We start from the raw sequence: 21,781 nt of genomic DNA on the forward strand, positions 1-21,781 counted from the left end.
CATATTGGCATTGCAGCCTATGTCATCTTGCTATTCTATCAAAGATTTGCACACAGATATTTGAATAAAAACAGGACTGAGCTCCGAGAGATTCCACAAGTCAGCACTCTTGGTGGTGGTGGTGGTGCGGCCTGGTTGGTAGCAGCTGACTCCAGGGCAAGTGCTGTGGGACATCAGAAACACACATTAGTTTTCCAATCCCTTGAGATTTTATTATGAGTCTTGCGATTCATGGTGCGTTTCTTAGAGCCCCAGCTCCCGGAGTCAGGTGAGTGTGTTAGAGTCCCAGCTCAGTAAGCTTCTGGCCCTCCCGGCTGCAGAGAAAAGCTCGAAGAGGCGCCCGGCTGCCGGCTCAGAAACCCAGGCAGGATCACATCCCCCCCACTAACACGCACGCAACCCCCTCCCGGCGCAGGCCAGGGGGGTGAGTGCTCCCGCGTTCGCACGAGGGCATTAGGAACTCCCAGGCTAGTGCGAAGAAGGGGTTAAAGGGAAGTCCAGGCACGGAGCGCCTCAGAACGTCAGGGACGCCACGCTCCGCCCCCTTCCCCTCTCCGCGTTCCAGGCCTGAACCGAACTGAGGCTTCCGATTGGCTGCTCTGCCTCGCGTGACTTGAAGCTGCCCGCTCCATTGGTGGGCTGCTCGGGCACTGAGGCAGGGCGGGGCTGTTGTCTAGGCGACGGGGGCGGGACAGTGAGTAGCCGCCGCTCCCTCCTTCCCGGAAATGGGTGGACCCGGCCGGCGGCAGGTACGTGAGTGACTCTGCCCCGCTCCCTCCTTTGGGCCGGTTCCCCCCCGCAGAGCGAGTCCCCTGGTCTGTCCGCGCCCCCCCCCCCCCCGGCCTGTGAGGCGGCCCCGGCCCCTGTGACCTGCTCGGCTGCACTGGCGCTGCTGAGAACCGCCCCCGCTGGCTGCAGAGCCGGGCTGGGCGGGGGAGGAGCTGCTGTCATTGCCCCCCCCCCCCCCCCGGTGACAACCAAACCCTGCAGCCTGGGCCACGATCTCTGCCCTTGTGTGGCAGCCCCGTCCCCTGCCCGCCTGCTGCCCCCGGCCGCGCTCTGCAGGAGGGCGCGTCTCTCCCCGGTGTAGTGTAAGTACAGCGCCAGGCGCGGCTGGGTTCCAGCCCCCCCCTAGACACACATTGCAGCTGCGGGCTACTGCTTGTGCAACGGTGTTTGCCACACTATGGTAGGCTTCCGTCCCGCAGCGCCTCTTAATGTGATGATTGTCTTACAATGCGGTAGAGGCTCAAGGTCATTAACGTTAGTGGTTCATGGGCTCCAAAGTTGCCAATAAGGGGGGACTCGATGTCGCATGTTTTTGTGAGCACTGTGCAGGAAGGCACACGCGTGTGCTGTTTTGTTGTAATGAAAGTACAAGGAGGCTGAGGAGGCAATATCTTTTGTTGGACCATTTTCTATTGGGGAGAGAGAGAGAGAGAAGCTTTTCAGCTGCACAAAGCTCTTCTTCGGTCTGGGAAAGGCACTCAGAGTATTACTGCTAAATACAAGGCCGAACAGATAGCATAGATAGCGCATATTTTAAGGGACCATTTCCAATGAAGTGGCCTGTTAACGCCCCTGTAGCTATAGGGCAAAAAGGAGGGGTTAATGGGTTACAGATTGTTGTAATAAGCCATAAATCCAGTGTCCCTGTTCAGTCCATGTTTTTTAGTGTCTAGCAAAGTTATGAATTTAAGTTCCTAGGCTCATCTTTTGAAGGTGTTGTGTCGGCTTCCTTTGAGGATGAGGGCTGATGAGTCAAATGTAGAGTGAGCACTTTGTGAAAAGTGTTCCCCCATGGGTAATACAGTGTTTTTGTCTTTTATCATTTTCCTTTGTGAGTTCAATTGAGAGCATAGTGATTGGTTTCACCTATATAGCTGCTATTGGGGCATTTAGTGCACTGGATGAGGTACACCACATGTTGTGACAGGCATGTGTAGGACCCATGGAATTTGAAAGGTGTGGGGGTATTAATCATTGTAGCAGTGGAGATAAGTCTGCAGTTTTTGCATCTGTTATAGTAGCAGGGTTTGGTGCCACTTCGAGTTGGTGTATCTGGTCTGTAGGGAGCTTTCTTCTGATGATAAGCTTGGAGAGATTGGGGGATTGTTTGAAGGCCAGAAGAGGGGGTTTGGGAAATATTTCCTTCAGGGGGGGATGCCCATTGAGTATGGGTTATAATTTTGCTGATACCCCATATGGGTTCCAGTGTGCGGTGGTAGGTAACAACTAGGGGTGTGCAGTTGGAAAGGGATTTATTTTTGTATTTAAGCAGGTTCTTTCTGGGTATTTGGGTAGCCCATTTAATGTTGTGATCTACTTCTCTAGAGGAATGTCTGTGTTTGGTGAAGGTGTTTTTGAGTATGTTAGGTGTGTATCTCGGACTTTCTTCTTAGAGCTTATTCTGCAGTATCTGAGTGCCTGGCTGTAGATAAGTTTCTTGCTGTGTTTGGGGTGGTTACTGGATCTGTGAAAGTAGATGTGGGGATCCGTAGGTTTCTTGTACAAAGTTGTCTGTAGGGTTCCACTGAAGCTGATTTTGGTGTCCAAGAAGTTGATGCTGTGTGGGAGTGTTCCAGAGAGAGTTTAATGGACGGGTGGTGGTGGTTGAAGCTGTGGTGGAAGTCTGAGGGAGTTTGTCATCTATCCAGAGGATGAAAATATCATCCATGTATTCAGGTATATCATTGGTTTTGTGGTATAGCTCAAAAGCTTGTGTCTCTCACCAACAGGAGTTGGTCCAATAAAATATATTATCTCATCTACCTTGTCCCTCTAATATCCTGGGACTGACATGGCTGCAACAACACTGCATACATGTATTGAAAGTGCAGAATTTGTAAACCAAAACCTGGACCCCGTGTCTGGAAGATGTATTTTCATTAAAAAAAAAAACGTATTGGGCATGATGCAGCTATGGCTGTGTTAAGTTTTGTGGTCTGTGAGATAAGTGGTTTTCAACCTTTTTTTCATTTGTGGACCCCTAAAAGATGTTAAATGCAGGTACAGATCCCTTTGGAAACCTTAGACATAGTCTGTGGACCACAGGTTGAGAACCACTGGACTAGATGATCAAGTGGTCCCGTGTGGCCTTCAAAACTATTTTAGGTAGGAGTTGCCTCACTTCGTTTTATGGGCATGTAGTAAAATCATATGATGTTGGTCAGATTTCTTTAAAAATTGTTAGGCAAGCACAGAACCTATGGCTGTACAAAATATAGTCCTAGTCCTGCAAAGGAATCTGCCAGTGTGGACATCCGTATGGAGTCCCTGTGAAATTAATGAGTAACATGTGCGTGGACTCCTTTACATGACAGGAGCCAATGATATGAACATGTGGGTCAGAAACTCAGAAAACTGACTAGAATTTTTATGGTCGTTATAGTAATTATCCCTGCATTGTGAAAACAAGTGTGTGGTATTTTACGGTAATTAAGGCCTGGTTTAAAGAGCTTAAAAAAAGAGCGGGAGGAACTCTTCTTAATACAAAGTGTAAAGAGTGAATGCCAGGACATGAGATGAAAGGACAAGTCTGAGTTTTTACTTTAAGATAGTGTGATAATGATCCTCTTCTCTTAACAGGACTGTAACTCTGTGTGTGTGTGTAACATATATACTGTACTCAATAGCATTACGTTAATGAAAGGTCAATATACATTTTATAAAATGTGGAATTGCTTAAAAGAATGTGGAACATGTTGCTGCTGTAATAGTGGCTTTTATAAAATTAAGCGCTTTTATTGGTCGTTTATTAACACAGTGTCTAAGGCACATTGGTAAGTGTTCTGTTGGTATGAGATTAATTCAGTACTACAGTATTGCATATAGTTCTTCAGCTTTTTATTGCTAAGCAGAGTTTTGTGGCAACTATATAAGTGGCCCATCAGCCTGGTATCATCCCCGCTTCCTATCCACTGTCCTGTTTGGTCACAGAAAACTGCACAAGAGATCTGGGGTTCTGTCTTCCTGCCACTCAGAGCCAAAGAACACCTGTATCTCCTTGCTTTATGGTCCATGGGACGAGGAGACAGAGTCACAAGAGGCCGTGGAGCCTCACAAATTGATGAGGGAGGTAATTACTAAAGGTCGGATGTGGCTGGGAAGGAGGGTGGGTTCTATTATAGGTGGATGGCATAGAGCTTCCCAAAAGCTAGCGCCAGCCCTGCAGAAACTAAAATGCTGATATTGCTGTAGCATGAAGGTCCTTGTAGAAGTGACCGTCTTAAGCCCTGCTTCTTTACGTATTTGGCAATAATTTTTTTTTTTTTCCCCACCATCTTAGGTAATGAGCAGACCCAAATCTACAAACTGGCTGGCTACCAGAAGGACTGATTTCTGAACTTTTTCTAAGTATGGCTTGCAGAAGAATAGGAGGCCATGGACACACTCTTTCTCCAGCTTCCTCCATTAACTGTGTAAAAGCCCTAGCAACTGGAATTCAAACACATAGTATATGCATGGTATCTGATTTTTTTTATCCAAATATGGGAGGAGTGGAAAGTCACATCTACCAGCTGTCACAGTGCCTGATTGAAAGAGGGCACAAAGTTATAATTGTCACCCATGCTTATGGAAACCGAAAAGGCATTCGTTACCTCACCAATGGTCTGAAAGTTTATTATTTACCTTTGAAGGTCATGTACAATCAGTCTACAGCAACAACGCTCTTCCACAGTCTGCCTCTGCTCAGGTACATATTTGTGAGGGAGAGAGTCACCATAGTCCATTCCCATAGTTCCTTTTCTTCCATGGCTCATGATGCACTCTTCCATGCCAAGACCATGGGACTACAGACAGTTTTTACAGACCATTCTCTCTTTGGATTTGCTGATGTCAGTTCGGTGCTTACAAACAAACTTCTTACTGTGTCACTGTGTGACACAAACCACATCATTTGTGTCTCTTACACTAGCAAGGAAAACACTGTACTAAGAGCAGCACTGAATCCTGAGATCGTATCTGTCATCCCTAATGCTGTTGATCCCACCGACTTCACTCCAGACTCAAGTAGAAGGGATGAGAGTACAATAACAGTTGTTGTTGTCAGCAGGCTTGTTTACAGAAAAGGTAATGAGGTCCAAACTGTAAGTTGCTTTTCAAATAATTTTTTTCTCTCTTTTTTTTTTTTTTTAAATGGGTGGTAAGAAATATTCAGTATTTAAGCAACTGAATACAGATGCCATATCTGTGACCGAAGGAAAACGTGTTGAATCTGAAACAGTTGTTTCACTCATTTCCCTCTTTCCACTTCCATGTATTAAGTCTAATGGCTTGATCCTAAGGGGCTTAACTCCTATTGACTTCATTGGAACAGAAGCTGGCCCTGAACAGCCAGCCATGTGAGTCACCAAGTGACTGAGGGTACTCAGCAGCTGTCATGGAGTCACAGGGTCTGTGCTATGCCCCCAGCCTGTCTCCAGTCCCCTGGAAGTAACCTATGTAGTGTGCCCCCAAAACCCACACAGTTCCACAGGGGAGGCCCATGGCTTTTAAGAACCCAAGACTGGGCCTTAAACATCTGTGTTCACTGTCTGTCTCTATGCCTCCCTGCAGCAAATCCAGCCAAGCCAGACTTCTGTGGGAGGTTGGTACTGGGGTACAGGGGAATGTTCTTGTTGAAAGAAAAATTAAACCTACGTCCACTGATATTTTTTTTAAAATTCTTTGCTCTTAGATTTTGAATATATGTACACTTCGGTCAGATTGATTTAAATTTTGGTCTTGTACAGACTCTACAGTAAGGTCCCATTTCTACAGTCACACAGAACCCCATTGAAATCAGTTGAGCTCCTGGCAGGCACAGTGCTGTCCCTGCACATAGTAAATGTGTGTTTATCCTGACAATGTCCCTTTTTAGATAGAAAATAAATAACTGTATGAAACTACTTAGGTCTGACTCCTATAACAAATCCTGACCGGTTTAAAAAAAAAAAAAAGTTTGCACTTTTTCCTCTTTAATTGTAGCAATGAGCTGATATTTAAGCAAATAAGCATTGTAATCTTAAAAACCTGAAAGTGAAGCTGTTTAATAAGTGAAAATTGACTCATTTGATTTTCATTGCCCCAGTAAGAAGAAATGGAAGGATTAAACAAAGAATATAAACAGTGATACTCAGACTGAGGCTCGCGAGCTGTAAGTGGCTCTTTAATGTGCCTCTTGTGGTTCTTTGCAGCACATGATATTAAAACACTGTGTGACTTAATTATTAACCAATCAGGATGCTTTTACTATGTTATTAACCAATTGTAGTTGATAAAATAATAATGGTCAGGCATTTTGCTGTGAGAATACTTAATATATATTAAAAAAACCTAATTTGCCTGTCATACCATTTAAATATGAATATATATTGCTATAATAAAAGAAACAATGAATTCACATTAGCTCTTTTGAGTAACGTTGATTGCTAATTTGGTTCCTGAACCACTGAGGTCTGAGCATCACTGACATAAACTGTGAAAATTTTATTTTTTTTCACTTTCCGTAAGCGTAGGTGGGGCTCGTAACAGAGGTAAAGAAATCTGTTTACTACATAATTTTTAATTGACAGCATGCCCTTAATTTCTTTTCTTCAACAGAATTTTAATGTTTATCATAGGTTTTTGTTTTCAGTTGCTTTTGTTTATTATACTTGTAGAAAGAAGGAAGACATTTCTTGATATTATAATAAACCTAAAGGTTCTAAACTTTTAGTTCAGGTTTCACAAATGTTATGTAAAATATAGCATATTGGAATAACGTAGCATTCACTCTTTATCATTCAGACTAATATGTATACAACACACTAATTCAGGCTAATATAAATACATATAACTAAAAATAGTTAAGCTACCAATAAATGAAAAATATTGTCTTAATTGAATTCATAGATATTTTTACTGCTACCATGAATTTTTTCTGTTGGAAGGTGGGGGAAGGAACTATTTGAGCCATTAAAACAATGGCCATCACAAGCATTCAGTGTGATGTTAGTGGCCTAGTTCCTTTCTTTCTTTTTAAAAAACAACAACAAAAACAAACCTGTGGTGGGAGGGACTTGTGGAGATTTGCTCCATAAGGATTCCCTCCTGAAGTTTCTCCATTGTCACCTTATCAGGATTTGTTCCCCTCCTTTGCAGAAAATGGCACAGGACCTTTAGCTAAGCCTGGGGGATCCTTGGGAAGCCAGGGATATTCATGTCGCTTTCCTGTGCCTCTGTACTAGGGCAAAAGACATATCTGGCTTCAAGACTAAGCTTGATAAGTTTATGGAGGGGATGGTATAATGGGATAGCCTAATTTTGGCAATTAATTAGTCTTTGACTACTAGAGGTAAATATGCCCAATGATCTTGTGATGGGATGGGATGTTAAATGGGGTGGCATCTGAGTTAATACAGAGAATTCTTTCCTGGGTGTCTGGCTGGTGAGTCTTGCCCACATGCTCAGAATTTAGCTTATCACCATATTTGGGGTCGGGAAGGAATTTCGGCAGAAGCCCTGGGGTTTTTTCGCCTTCCTCTGCAGCGTGGGGCACGGGTCACTTGCTGGAAGATTCTCTGCACCTTGAAGTCTTTAAACCATGATTTGAGGACTTCAGTGGCTCAGCACAGGTTTGATACAGGAGTGGGTGGGAGAGATTCTGTGGCCTGCATTGTGCAGGAGGTCAGACTAGATGATCACAATGGCCCCTTCTGACCTTAAAGTCTATGAGTCTATAGTTTGGCCTCTCCCTCACCATGGCTTCATAGAAGCGTGGCTCAGTCAGATCAGATTTAGGACATACAATTTGGACTGAGATACTGTTTGAATGTAAATCACCTATCTCTAAATTTAAGTAGAGTCTTTTTTTAAATATCATATCCGTATGACCAGTTTTAACTCTATGCTAATTAAAACATTAGAATAATAAAACTGTAGTTTTAGTTTCATTCTTTATTTCTGCTTTTAGATTCCTTTTGCTAGTTGATTTGGGGTCCAGTACTTACTTTATAAAGAGATCCTGGGCTGCCCAGAATCTCCACAACATTGCATGCTTGGGTCCTGCCCCTGACATGCCCTTCCTGTCCCCAGCCATCCACCTTGTATGAGGACTTGCAAGTGGGTCCTCAGAGGAAAGCATGCAGCTGTCCTCCTCAGTTCCTGCACCAAGGGAGTTCTCATCTGACCAGAACTGGACCTTTTAGGGTCCTTTTACTGGTAAAAGAGGTTGGAGCTGGGGTGAGAATCTCACCCATTGACTTCATTGGGTCTACTGATGTGCCTAGAGTTGCAGGATTGAGTCTTTGTCTTCTGCTTTTTAGCAAACTGTGTTCATATCTCAGTTGTGGCACTTGGGATTTTGATCCCTCGTGCAATAATTTTGTGTAAAGTTGAAAATGGTTATATGCTTAAAATGTCAATTAGTTTGAGACCCTAAATTTGCTTTAGATTTTTTTTTAAATCTCCTTTTGACAAGGAATGACTTTTTTTAAACTGCTAAGCAAAGAGGATATGTAATTTAAACACTTCTTACACTCTTGCATTCTGCTAGTTCATCAGTTTTGATATTTTAATAGCCAGTGATGCAACCATTTTTCAGAGACCTCTGATTTTGACACATGTGAATAGTGTTACAGGAATGGATGGCATCAGAAAGATAAGCTCTAAACAGTCAAATACAATAATAACTGCTCTACATTTTGTATTTTTAGGTATAGATTTGCTTAGTGGTATAATTCCTGAACTTTGTCAGAAATATCCAGATTTACATTTCTTAGTTGGAGGAGAAGGACCAAAGCGAATAGTTTTGGAAGAGGTACGGGAAAGATACCAACTACATGACAGGTTTGTTCTGTGTGTTTGTGGTTACAATGTAAATATAAAAAGGAATATGCTGAAACAATGAAGGGGTGGAGGGAAGCGGGTAGGAACACAGATTGAACGAGAATAAGCAGACTCTTGCAAATTTACACCCTGATTCTGCAAGTTGGTTTGTGCAGGCAGATCTGTGCCAAGCCCCAGTGAGTTCAGTGGGACTCTGCACAGGCATAAAGTTCTGTTCACACAAATCCAGTTGCAGGATCAGCATGTTAGAGTCCTAGCCATCTCAAGCAGTATCATACAGTGAAAAAAGGTGTCAGTGGTTAGGTAGCTGGTTTGCTGCGACTGCTGCTTATCAAGCTGACCAGTACTGTTTTATTGTGCTTCCCCATCTGTGTACTCCACCTGTTGTCTCATTTTATATTTTGACTGTAGGCTCTACCAAGCAGCGACTATCTGCTTGGCATTGTACACACACACAAACACACAGTGTCCTTGATTAGCGCTCCTAGGCGCTATTGTAATAAAATGATAAATTAATAGAGGTAGGATCTGTTTCCATAGCAAATATTGCTGTGAGTTGGCTCCTCTTTTGTGTGTGTGTGTGTGTGTGGGGGGGGGGGGTGAGTAGAGCTTGTTTTTCTATTAGACAACAATATGGGTTGCTGGTTCATTGTTTCTGCATATAATACCAAGCAATAGTGCAAAAATTGGGGGAGGGATAGCTCAGTGGTTTGAACATTGGCCTGCTAAACCTAGGGTTGTGAGTTCAATCCTTGAGGGGGCCACTTAGGGATCTGGGGCAAAATCAGTACTTGGTCCTGCTAGTGAAGGCAGGGGGCTGGACTCGATGACCTTTCAAGGTCCCTTCCAGTTCTAGGAGATGGGATATCTCCATTAATTAATTAATTAATTAAAAAAAATCCCTGAAGTTGTTTTTCTATCTCTGTCCTTTTATAAAACAAACAGAAATGAAATCCTCACTGGATTAAGATAGTGTTCTACTTAATTATTTACACTGCACTTATTATTGATGTTTTGGCATATTCAAATTTACACACTTGAAAAACTAAAAATAACTTTTCCTTTTCAAGCCAAAAATTTAGTGGGTTTTTAAAAAAAAGCCTGTCTCTATATATGAAAACTGTACTAGAGGGTTGCACAGTTCATTGTTTCTGGGGGTTCAGCTAAGTGCACACCCAGAGGCTCCTTTCATTCCTCCAGCCCTCTTTCCTCTCCCCCCCCCCTCCAGGTGCCACCGTTCCATCCCCCTCTTTCAGGGCCTCCCTTCAAGTCTTTCCCTCTTCCCCCCCCCCCATGTTCTCCCTCAAGGCAGGGAACTCCCTACAACCTGGCACACCTTCCCTCATGGCTGGGGCTCTGTGCGCCCTCCTACCTGGGTCTAGCATTCCCATGCCAGAGGTTCTGTGTGTGCCCTCCCTCCCCCCTTTATTATTTCTTTTCTCTCTGAGGGAGAAATAATTCAGGGTGTCAACATGTCTCTTCTGGTTTTCCTATTTCCCCCCAAATCTAAAGGGTTCCTCCCATTGATGCCTAGAACACTCCCTGAAATTTTGGAATTGATTAGATGTTGTGTTGAAAAGTTACTGGTTGGCCAGTGGATATGAAAAAGCGATAAGTATTTTGTTTCTCTTTTTAAATCTACTGTACATGTGCAGGAGATGCTTTCCTAAATATACCTCTACCCTGATATAATGCGACCTGATATAACATGAATTCGGATATAACGCGGTAAAGCAGTGCTCCGGGGGGGGCGGGGCTGCGCACTCCGGCGGATCAATGCAAGTTCGATATAACAAGGACAGCGTTATATCGGAGTAAAGGTGTACTTTTACTAGAGATGTGTATATCCCTGTTATGCATTACAGACTTCAAATAGCTGTCTGATAATTACCCAGAAGAAGCCATTTTAATTTCTTTAGTGTGATTTTATAACTCAGAAAAATATTTTCAGACTATTTCCTGTTTTGCATTTCATGTGGGACACAATTTTTATAGTCTCATAGATTATATATATAAAAAAAAATGGTTAGAAAGGTCTATCGTGAGTCATGTATTCTGGCCTTCTGCGTAACACAGGCCATTGAACTTCCCCTGAATTAATTCCTATGTCAGGTCCAGTAGCTATTTAGAGCATATCTTTTAGGAAGAAAAATCCTACCTCCTCTCTTGCCCACATGATCTATCCTGAATACATTATAACTGGGGACTGGAACATTTCAATCATGCAGATCTTTCCACCAGGTTTCAATAATACCAACTAGGTCAAATTTATGCTCATAAATGATCACCTCCAGTTCCTCTTACTTATTACCTAAGTTCCTAGCATGTATAGGTAATGAAAGTATTTCTTCTCTGCATTTACCTTGATTAATTTTATTCTTGATATTTTGATTTTGTGCTAAATGAGTTCTCATTTGTTCTCCCTTTTCACCCTACCTTTTTGTTATTAATTTAACACCTTTCTGACTAGTCTAGCCAGCCAATCCCCTAGAAGATGGAAGCCATCCAAATTGCATGGCCCCCTCTCCTCATAGAAGGTGATCCAATTTTCCCCAAAACCAAAACCCTGTACTTTATGCCACTTACCTAGCCAGCGGTTTGCTTCTAGAATCTTTTGTTTGCTGTCTTCCTTCACTCAGAGGACTTCCTTTCTCGCCTCCAGCACCTTTCTAAGTTCTCTAAAGTCATTTATAATCTGAGTTATCACATGAAGCAGTGTCAGTAGCGTAGATATGCACCATCGCTAGTGGAGTCAGGCTTCTGCAGTTGACAGGCACATCTAATCTTGCAGTCACATCTTGTGTCTTGGCTCTGGGAAGACCACATGCCATCCTGTTGTCTGCCTGTCCCTTGCGGAATGTTCTTTCCATTCTGCAGCATAGAATCCCCAACAAAGATCATCTGTCTTCTTTGCATGTTTGGAGATCTTTGTGAGCATGGGGGATTTTCTTATGGGTTGGGGTGAGCAGCCATTCTCAGGTATGTCCTATATGGTCTCTATTCCATTTGACTTGCTGGATCTTCAGACACACTTTGTACTGTGTCCATGCTAAGAATCTGGTAATGATTGGCTATTTCTAGTTGTATGGAATTCTTTGTGGTCCTTGCTCAGTTGGTCACAGTCTGTCCATCTTCTTTTTCCTCCAGCAGTGTAGAATGCTGCTTTGTTCTCTTGCCCTCTGGTGGTTACCAGCTGCCAATACTGTCTGGTTTCCGCTCTTTTTGGTTCCTTGGTCATCAAATCCTTCTTGAACCTGGGATGGTGATACTTTCAGAGTCTGGTTGTCCAGGTACTCAGTCTCTCAGATATGCAGTGTCAATACCTATTCTTTCAAACCATGGATCTTATCTTCCAGCACAACCACTAACTTCCACCTCAAAAAAAATCTCTTTTGCTTCAGGCAGGAAAGAAAACATGGCACATCTGTTGCAGGCCACCGCCACTTTTCCATTGCTGGTGGTCATGGTACTGAATGTAGAAACATACCTAGAAAGAGAGCCTCTCACTCTCCCTGTAGAACTTCCCTGTTTGCTGCACTTGTTTGAACACGGGAGACTGGTACATTTGGAATATTAACCAAATAACACAATCTTCCCTTCTTAACCTAGAAAACATGGTAGAAATATTTTAAAGGCAATTGCCATAAAACCTCAGTTTTTCAAACAGTTTGGTTTTTCTTTTCAAGAGGCTTAAATAAATACAGAGGCTTAATTTTTTAATCAAAGTTTAAAGAAATTGGAATAAGATAGTGTCCACACTGCTTTAATATAGTACTATGTATACGCTGTAAACTGTATGTTCCAAAATATTTATGTAATGTTTTGTAGCATTATTACAGTATGTGAAACCAGTGTTCATCTTTTTCTTTAACTATGGGCAGAGTGCGTCTTTTAGGGGCTTTGGAACACCAGGATGTTAGAAACGTCTTGGTCCAGGGACACATTTTTCTCAATACTTCTCTCACTGAAGCCTTCTGTATGGCAATTGTGGAAGCAGCCAGTTGTGGTTTACAGGTAAAAGAATCTTTGCTGTATAGAATGCATGCATACATATTTTTACAATGCTTATTTTCATAATATATGCTTATAACAGTTCATTTCTTCTGAGGCTCTATAAGCAGTCTACCAAGGTGGGCAAATATTAATCCACATTTACACATCCTCTGGAAACTGAGACAAAGAGAGAGGTTAACTGACTTGCTTAGCTCCCAGAGGAAGTTCATGTAGAGTTGGGAACAGCATACAGGTCTCCTAACTCCCAGTTCTCTGAACTAACCAAAATGCTGTACTGTATGTATTTTTGAATTTTTTTTTTGCCAGTTAACTCTCTGTCCATGGAAAACTATATCTGTTAGACTTTTGCCTCTACCTTCCATCAGCAATAGGTATTTGAAGAAAAATGTTTGGTGAATATGACCAATCTTTTGGTTAATTCACGTAGCCTTGAGTGAACCATTGTTCTTATCACTGTTCTTTGGCCGACTCAAGAACTGATATCCATTTCTTAAGTCAGCTGAGGAAGTATTTACTTTGTATAGAGATTTCACATAAGGAGGAAAGAGGAAAAGAGATCAAAGATTGGGACATTCTTGGTGGAATCCCTTGCTGTCTTGTATGCTTTTGTGAGTGTTATGAATCCATGTTAGTGTTGTAAGGGTTAAAATAGCAACTGAGCAGAGTCATACTGTCAGAGATTCCATTCCCAAGTAACTTTTTAAATATAGAGGCTGTCTTGGGCATAGAGAAATTTAAATGATGGGGACAGGAACCCTCTCCAGAGACACCATGATAGTAGATTCTGCCTGCTAGCCTCACCCCTCTCCCAAGTCCCAGTACCCATTCCCTTTCCACTTGCTGCTTGGGATGAGTTCTAAACTTTTTTATTATTGCCTAATAATAATAGACCTGACAAGAGTTTGTGTTCTACTTCCTTCCTTTTTTTATTATTAAAAAATATTTTTAGATTAAAATTAGTATTCCAAAACTTTCAAATGTGTTATGTTCTTGTAAATGTTAGTGACATAGAAGCTCAAAAGTGTGTGTGGGAGATAAAACAACCCCCCCCCTTTTTAGCCTACTAGCCTTTTTCCCTTGGGGATGGTGAAGGTGAGAGGGGCACAAAAGAGGCAGTGGGGAGGGAATCCAAGCCTGATTATACATAATCGTTTGTGTATTGTGACAGGCACCTTTGGGAAAGATAATTCCCTTCTTTGAAAATTTCTGTTATACATAGTCCTTTCTGCTTCTGTATGTGAGGTCCCTTTGATATCCAAATATTGATTCTGAACATTCCACCGCTAAGCTACTGTACTAACATCTCTTCTAGAGCCAAGACCTATAGTTGTCATGCAGATTAAACTTTTTGAAGTCATTTGATGTTGTGCCTGGAAGGCACCTGCAAGGTTGGATCCTTTTGTTTTGATCTAAAGTACTCCTGTTGAGCAATTTTGTCTTATTACCAATATAGCTGTATTTTAGTGAGTTATGTTATGCAGCATGCATACTACTTAATTGTTTCGTTGCCTCCAAAGGTTGTGAGTACAAGAGTTGGTGGAATCCCTGAGGTGCTACCAGAAAATCTTATCATCTTATGTGAGCCCTCAGTGAAATCTTTGTGTGATGGTCTGGAAAAAGCTGTTGCCCAGATCAGGTCAGGAACACTACCAACCCCAGAAGCTATCCATAACAAAGTAAAGACATTCTATACATGGAGGAACGTCGCAGAGAGAACTGAAAAAGTACGTAGACCTCTACTTCTGACTGTCTTAAAGTGTGATTTTACTCAAAAAGTGACTCTCTACAAGTAGCATTGTGAGATTGATATGGAAATCACTGAAATAATAAACAAATGTGCATGGTTTAACAAATAAAAAGTGAATGTTTTCTCCGCCAACTACTAGCCCTGTAAATTCACACTACCACTAGAAAATCAAACTGGATTCTTTCCTTGTTATGCACCATTACCATTAATAAAGTTCCAGAAGTGCAGATAATGCCCTCAATTACGTCTGTGCAACCCCATTGTTTTCAGTTGGTTTGTGCACATATAACTGTTTGACCTTGGAATTGGAAAAGGTACTGAACAAGTCTGATACACAAGAAGGAACAGAATCTGTCTGTCTCTGTTGGCTCTGCCAGATTAACAGAAGTAAAACTTAGTGACTAAAATAAGATCTTAACATCTTCAGATACAATTGAACACACCCAAGTTAAGGATATGTTGAGTAAGAAGTTGCCATGTTTTCACAGCCACTTATCAGAGTAGAACTGTACTTTACATGTTAGTACTTTTTTTTACATTAGTGACAAACTTTACCTGTTATAGATAACACAGTTATAACTTGTTGCGGCAAACACCTCCAGCTGACACTTCTAGAAAAACTGATTTTGGCCTCAAAAGGGTTGGAAAGAAATAAAATAATGTGCAATTTAATGTCAGCTTGGTTTTATCAGTGTCCTATAGAATAATGATATTTAAAAAAAAAACACAACCATAAGATTGTGAATTGTATTTCTCTATCAATTTCTTTTTAAACTTTACAGTTTTGAATGTTTTAACTTGCACTTTAAGAATACCTTGTCATGCTGAAACATTCTTATTGCACATTGCTCCAATATTGCTGTTGATGTCAGCTATGTTGGTTAACCGTTGCTGCATAAGGAATACTAATGTTGCAGCTCCTGTAAGAATATATAGTCTTTTAATCAATAGTGGAATAGAAGATTAAAAAGGTTGTATGTAACCTTTAAAAAAAACCAACTATTTGAAGTGTGATTATAGCTGTTAGTTTGGTTTAGTTTTTAGGGAAGAGCTAAAAGAAACTGGATTCTAAACAAACTAGGAAAATGTTGGGATGAGTAGAAGTCACATTTTTCAGCCATGAAACAATACTGGTTATTTGCAGAATTAACTTCACTTTATCTCTGAAATAACTGGTGCATGATAGTTGCATCAGGTTTTCAAAGACATGGCTTTTGGGCTATTTGAAAACTTCCATTATCTATATGTTGTAGGTATTTATAGTGCTGCCCTTTTAGTATAGCACCATTCTTTAAATAGCAGTTTTGAATAATAGTACTCACTAAAAAGAAAGTTAAGTCCCTTATATATTGTCAAGCCTATTCTATTATTGTGTTAGTAACTCTTACAAAGTTTCAGAGTAGCAGCCGTGTTAGTCTGTATCCGCAAAAAGAACAGGAGTACTTGTGGCACCTTAGAGACTAACTAATTTATTAGAGCATAAGCTTTCGTGGACTACATCCGTGGATGCATCCGAGGAAGTGGGCTGTAGTCCACGAAAGCTTATGCTCTAATAAATTAGTTAGTCTCTAAGGTGCCACAAGTACTCCTGTTCTTCTTACAAAGTTATTTTTCATCAAGAAAGCTATAGATTGTGTCCCATTCCTACTTACTCCCTAGCTGCAGGTACAAAGATTAGAATTTAGACAGCCCTCCCTGATTTGCTTGGATGAACAAAGAATCTTTGTGCTGCAAATCAAGTAGTTAAATCAGTATGGTTTGTTCCTGTGGTGAGAGAGTGTGTGTGTGTGTGTGTATAGACATCTACGCACACCCCCTTTACCTTTAATGTAAATATAGCAAAAGAGCTTCAGACTTCCTTTCATAAAGGAAAAATAAAATTTCTGATAAAATGGACTCTCAGTGTTCAGCATTCTGGGATTCCCACATATTTTTGTAGGCAGGGAAAGTAATAATCTTTTCATAATTTATCATCATGTTGAAGTGTGAGTGAATAGAGTTTGAGTCTGGATTGGTAGACTTTTAGAAAAAAAACTAACTTTCCATGAGTGTCTGATCCTTTTTGAATCCCACTAAGCCCTTGCCCTTAGTGATCTCTTGTGATGATGAGTTCTGCAATTTAATTAAGTTGGGAAAGGTATTTCCTTTCCATCAGTTTTAAATCTGCTGCCTTTCTGTTTGACTATCCCCTTGTTCTTGTATTATGAGAGGCTGAATAGTAATGATCTTTCACTCCTCTGTGCCATTCATTATCAAGTTACACACAATAATGTTCCAATCTTTTAAATCTGTCTTCCTGTGGAAGTTTCCCCCCCTCTTTAGTTATTCTCATTGATTTTTTTTTTTTAAAGGACAGTCTTTTATATGTAAAACTATTTTTGTTGGACACTCCCATCTAAGTTTGGAACAGGATCATTATTATGTGCAATACATAGTAAAACACAGTTTTGCCTAATCTTCAGAGATTATACATAATAAAGATTACTCGGCAAAATTTAACTCTTTTCTCATTTCCCCTCTTTCAGGTGTATGACAGAGTTGCAGATGAAGTGGTATTATCAATGGACAAGCGGCTTGACAGACTAATATCTCACTGTGGCTCAGTGACTGGGTGTATTTTTGCTCTTTTTGCTGTATTAAGCTTCCTTTTCCTGGTATTTCTGAGATGGATGACTCCAGATTCCATTATTGATGTTGCAGTAGATGCCACGGGTCCTAGTGGAGCATGGACTCAACAGTATTTTCCTAGTAAAAAAGGAAGTGAGAAAGAAGAGATTTTAAACTGTTAAAAATGTTTTAAGTGGGGAGACCTTTGCTGTCTAAAAGGTTTTAGTATTTGCTGATAGAATTAATTCCACAAAGAGACATTGTATTTAAACTCTTAAAAGTTTTCCTAAATTGTTGGAAAGAAACTTGGTAAAATGTGCTACCTCAAGTTAGGATTGTGCCAATTAGTTTTGGGGAAAGACTTACATATGCAGTTTATGGGCACAATTCTTTTGCACTTATGCTTAAAGTAGCGAGGAAAATGGTAATATGCACAGCTCAGGTGTAAAACTACCTTCAGAGAGACAGAATACCAGATTTCATCTGCTACTAGTGTATTATACAGAGAATAAGCATGGATTTTTCATGGCACCTAGGGTGCCAAAACATAAAATTAACTAGCTTTAGATGGTTTTTGCCAACTCCTAATATTTGTATTGATGTACTGGAGACCTTTTGGCAAAATAAAAATACCTACCCAAATCAATCAAAAAATATGTGAAATCACTTCTATAAAAACAAGCACATTACCATATAGACTTTCAGCACCTGATGTACTGCTAGCCAGCTCTTGCCCTACCCAACTGTGTCCCCTAGACAGACACTTCTGGCTGCACAAAACTAGGTTTGAAAGGGTTCTTCAATGTTCTGCCTAAATGTGATCAGTATCTCTCTGATCTATCAAAACTCCATTATAGAATTTTTTTTGATATCTTAGAAAATGCTAAATACTGCCTATTTCACTCTTACATGGAAAAGTAACATTTTATTGTGTTTGTTTTAAAGTACTCATGAAAGTGAGGGAATTATATTATTTTTAGAAACCAGCATAATGCAAAGGCACAAGCTTCCAAGAATAGCTCAGGCCTGCCAACATGGTAACTTCTGTTTGTGTGAGAGATGTAGATAAACATCCACTAAGGGCTAGACAAAAACTACTAATTTTTGTTAATTTATGACATCAGTTGCATTTGAATTCATCTTCAGAAGAGAAAATGTTAAATGTCATGACACCTAGACTGCACCAAAGATGTTCTTAAATGAATCCAGTAAGTTAAATCTCTTTCTGGAAAAAGTTAGTGGATCTGGCCAATAGATTTGCATACTCCCTGTGAGGTGAGAAATGTGGTCCCTTGCAGTCATTGGTTCTCTAGCCCTAATCTAAGTAGTCTACACCTATATCAATCAGAAAACAACTTTGAACACATAAGTAGTAAGAGAAGAGATGATATTTCACATTCCTGTAAAGCAACTCTCTCAGGATGTTATCTGTTGTATGCACTGGATTAATTTCTTACTATAGCATTGTTTTAAACTTAAAGGGTTTAACGAAGCTGTGCATAATGAAACTCCCCATGATATAATTGTATTCTGGATGTGCAATATGCAAGGTTGTTTTCAGACCTTTGCAGGATAACTTAAAACATGCAACTAATCAATGTTTTGTACAAACATCTTCTAAAATTTAAGTTTATTTTGCTGTGTTGGGGTGCAAAGGTGATAACTTTTTTAAACTAAATCTGTTTAACAGTATTTTAATGAAGCACTGATAGGATTATGAGAGGCACACTGTTTACAAAGTCTAAGATTTAGTTTCTTCTGTTAGAAAAAATGCTCAGCTCTCGATATTTAACATACAGTAAACATATTATACATTTGAACATTTTTTAAATGTTAAGAAAAAAGTAGAGATTAAATATAGTAGTACTACAGAGATTGATAAAGTGGGTACAGTTGTAGGTAACACTTTACTAAGGAGAATTTCGTAATTTTTAAAATCTGGTGCACTATTTATTTTTTGTAAAAATCACTGATACCATTTCAACTTAGTTTTGCAATAAGTATTTTTGAAATGTTATGTTGATTTCAGTTTTCTTTTGGAACTTTTCTGTTTTGATTGCCAAAAGCATAGAGGAACTCATGTAAAGCATACAGAACTCATAAATTATACAAAACTAAAATGTAGAGTAGAAGGAGGATTATATATAATAATCTTTCTTATGCCAGAATATTACATGCTTCTGACTAATACAATAAGGCCTTCTTATAGTCTTGTATAATTTACAGGGTTACCTAAGTCTTCTGTACCTTGCAATAAAGCATTGATATTTTTAGTTATAACGTGCATACCCAGACACTAGCAATGTATATGGAAACTTACTGCACTGATGCTGCTGCTCACTATTCTAGCCTTGTAACTAGAACATTCTATGGTAAACGACGTATAAAAGAAAAGGGGTTTGGCTTGTTGCAAATGAAGTTTAATCTGACTGGCTTAACTACAAATGTACTGTATCTCAAACAGTGTAGTTTATAATATCTGTAGTTCGCTCCCCATTTCCTCTTTTCAAACACCAGGTCTTTGACCCCGTCAATGTATCCATGAATAGTTCCACTGAATTCAGTAGAATTACTCTCCTACATAAAGTTACTCATATACGTAAATATTTGCAGATCTGGGGCCTAAAATAGCAATGTGCAAGTTAGATGAGTAAAAGTGGGCAGGATGAAGTCATTGTCTGGCTATACTGAAAGAAGGACAAGAGACACTTGATATAGTTTTAATCAGGCTGCAACTTTAGTATTAGATGTTCAGGACTACCCAGCAGATAAGTGTACAGTGCAGATAACCCCATATTCAATCAATATCTACCTGGGGACTTCCTCTAGCTCCACTCTTTTTTTCCCCATCCAGGGCCCCCAGCCAACCCATTGATGGGACTTTACCGTCTCTCCCCTGTTTGAATGAGGGTTAAGGTTAGCTATAAGAAAGAGGGGTTGGCTCCCTGCTGTACCAGTCATAGGAGCCCCCCTCAGAGACACACACAACCCGGTTCCACTCCTTTAACCAACACCTCCTTTTAAAGTCCTTTACCAAGCTATTTATCTGGTCACGGTACCTTCCCTATGGAGTACCTGCACTGGGCAAGTATGCAAGTTAGATGAGTGACCCCCACCCTGCCCACTTTTACTCCTTTCACAGTCAGTGAGTGATTCAGAACACAGCAGTGGGCAACAATGGGAAAAGGATAGGAGGAAGAGAGCTATAGAATAGAATATTTGTGGGACTGACAGAGGCATGGAATACTTGAGGAACAAAGTACAGAAGCCCTGCAGAGTTCATGGGCAAATGCTAGTATAATAGTAAACAAATAATACTTTTTAAAAAATCTGAAGATACAATTGTGAAATGTATTTTCCACTTTTACAAATAATATCCATTAAGTGTTGCCAAACAGTGAATCAAACCAACTGAAGAAATAATGTGTCTTAAATGGAGCAAAGTCTGAAACAAACCTTTTGAATAAAGGGTTACAGAAGACATTTCCCTCTCCTTGATGGAGAGGGTCATCTTGAAAACTTGAGTGATTTGACCTACTTCCGTATTTCAAAGATGATGGAAATCTTAAACTGATTTGCATTCCATAGCATGTTAGACCTTGCCTCTTGTGCCTAGACACTCTGTACAGACACTGTGAACATACATAACAGCATGTTGATAATGTAAAATAACCTATTAAAATCAGAACAAGTATCAAGTGAAGTATGAATGCCTCCTTACTGTATGATATTCAAATGCTTTTTTAAGGGTCTGGATAGATCTATAAAGGTATATCAAATTGTAATGTTTAATCATTTTTTGTGGTCAAGGCTTTCTGTATAAATAATTTTTAATATAAATTTATTTTCCTTTTGGTATTTATTGATCTGTTTGGTTACTGTTTCACCTTTCATCCATGCCTGGACTTCTAAGGATTTAAGTTTGTCCCAAAAAAAATACTGACTTACCAGCTTTACTAAATGTCCCCCTCCCCCTCCCCCCCGCCCTAAATAAAACAGCAGAATTTCAAAGGGGGAAAAATGCTATATACTAAGCATAGAATGCCAACGGCTCTGTCCAGCCCCAAATATATGCTGTCTACTTGATATGCCAGGTGTGCATGCTGTGTTCGTGTTCTAGTAACGAAAGTAAGTATGTTTCAGCTGGAAACTTATTTATGGGTTTCATGTTCCCCTAAGTTGTTCTAGATCGTTTCCAGAACATAGAGAAGACATGAGCCCTATCACAAATACATTACAGGCTAAGTCCCTGACCTTGCAAACATTTGTGTCCAAGTCTTTGGGACTACGCTTGTGTATAAATTTAAGCATGTATACATGTGTTAAATCAGGCCCTTAAGGCTCATAACATAGAAAATCTATGCCAGAAAAATAATGAAGGGGGAAGGGGAAAGGAGGACAGCACTACAACAAGACTCTGTCTCGGCCCAGTGAGTTTTAGTGGATTTTTAAGTAGAAATGTTATTTTAGCATACATTTTATTTACACTGGAGCTGCTCAGGGAATTTGTTTCTTGCATACTACAACTCCCTGCAGGATTCAAATCAGTAGTGAATTGACTTGCATGGCTTTCCTATTTTCTAATCTGTGTATCATCAATAT

General features: G+C 40.2%; 1 protein-coding gene across 3 annotated transcripts; it reads left to right on the forward strand.

Annotated features, from left to right (window-relative positions):
• The first annotated feature begins 693 nt into the window (after positions 1-693).
• On the forward strand, positions 694-21,013 carry PIGA (phosphatidylinositol glycan anchor biosynthesis class A). 3 transcript variants are annotated; one of them, XM_054007266.1, is made up of 6 exons: positions 694-749; positions 4,289-5,073; positions 8,679-8,811; positions 12,693-12,825; positions 14,343-14,549; positions 17,098-21,013. In XM_054007266.1, the coding sequence occupies exons 2-6, from the start codon at positions 4,359-4,361 to the stop codon at positions 17,359-17,361; spliced, it is 1,452 nt and encodes a 483-aa protein (XP_053863241.1). In that variant the 5' UTR covers positions 694-749; positions 4,289-4,358; the 3' UTR covers positions 17,362-21,013. The 3 variants fall into 3 exon arrangements, with proteins under 3 accessions (XP_053863241.1, XP_053863246.1, XP_053863255.1); XM_054007271.1 differs by lacking the exon at positions 694-749 and adding an exon at positions 1,022-1,091; XM_054007280.1 differs by lacking the exon at positions 694-749 and adding an exon at positions 3,079-3,114.
• Positions 21,014-21,781: the final 768 nt, after the last annotated feature.

The sequence above is a fragment of the Malaclemys terrapin genome, chromosome 1 (genome assembly GCF_027887155.1).
Source record: "Malaclemys terrapin pileata isolate rMalTer1 chromosome 1, rMalTer1.hap1, whole genome shotgun sequence".
Lineage (NCBI taxonomy): Eukaryota > Metazoa > Chordata > Testudines > Emydidae > Malaclemys > Malaclemys terrapin.

What these genes read in the sequence shown, in the direction of transcription:
- PIGA (XM_054007266.1), top strand. Translation starts at nt 4,359, where the DNA reads ATGGCTTGCAGAAGAATAGGAGGCCATGGACACACTCTTTCTCCAGCT. An exon ending in AGATACCAACTACATGACAG is followed by an intron (nt 8,812 to 12,692) that starts GTTTGTTCTGTG and finishes AACTATGGGCAG; the next exon opens with AGTGCGTCTTTTAGGGGCTT. An exon ending in TCGCAGAGAGAACTGAAAAA is followed by an intron (nt 14,550 to 17,097) that starts GTACGTAGACCT and finishes CCCCTCTTTCAG; the next exon opens with GTGTATGACAGAGTTGCAGA.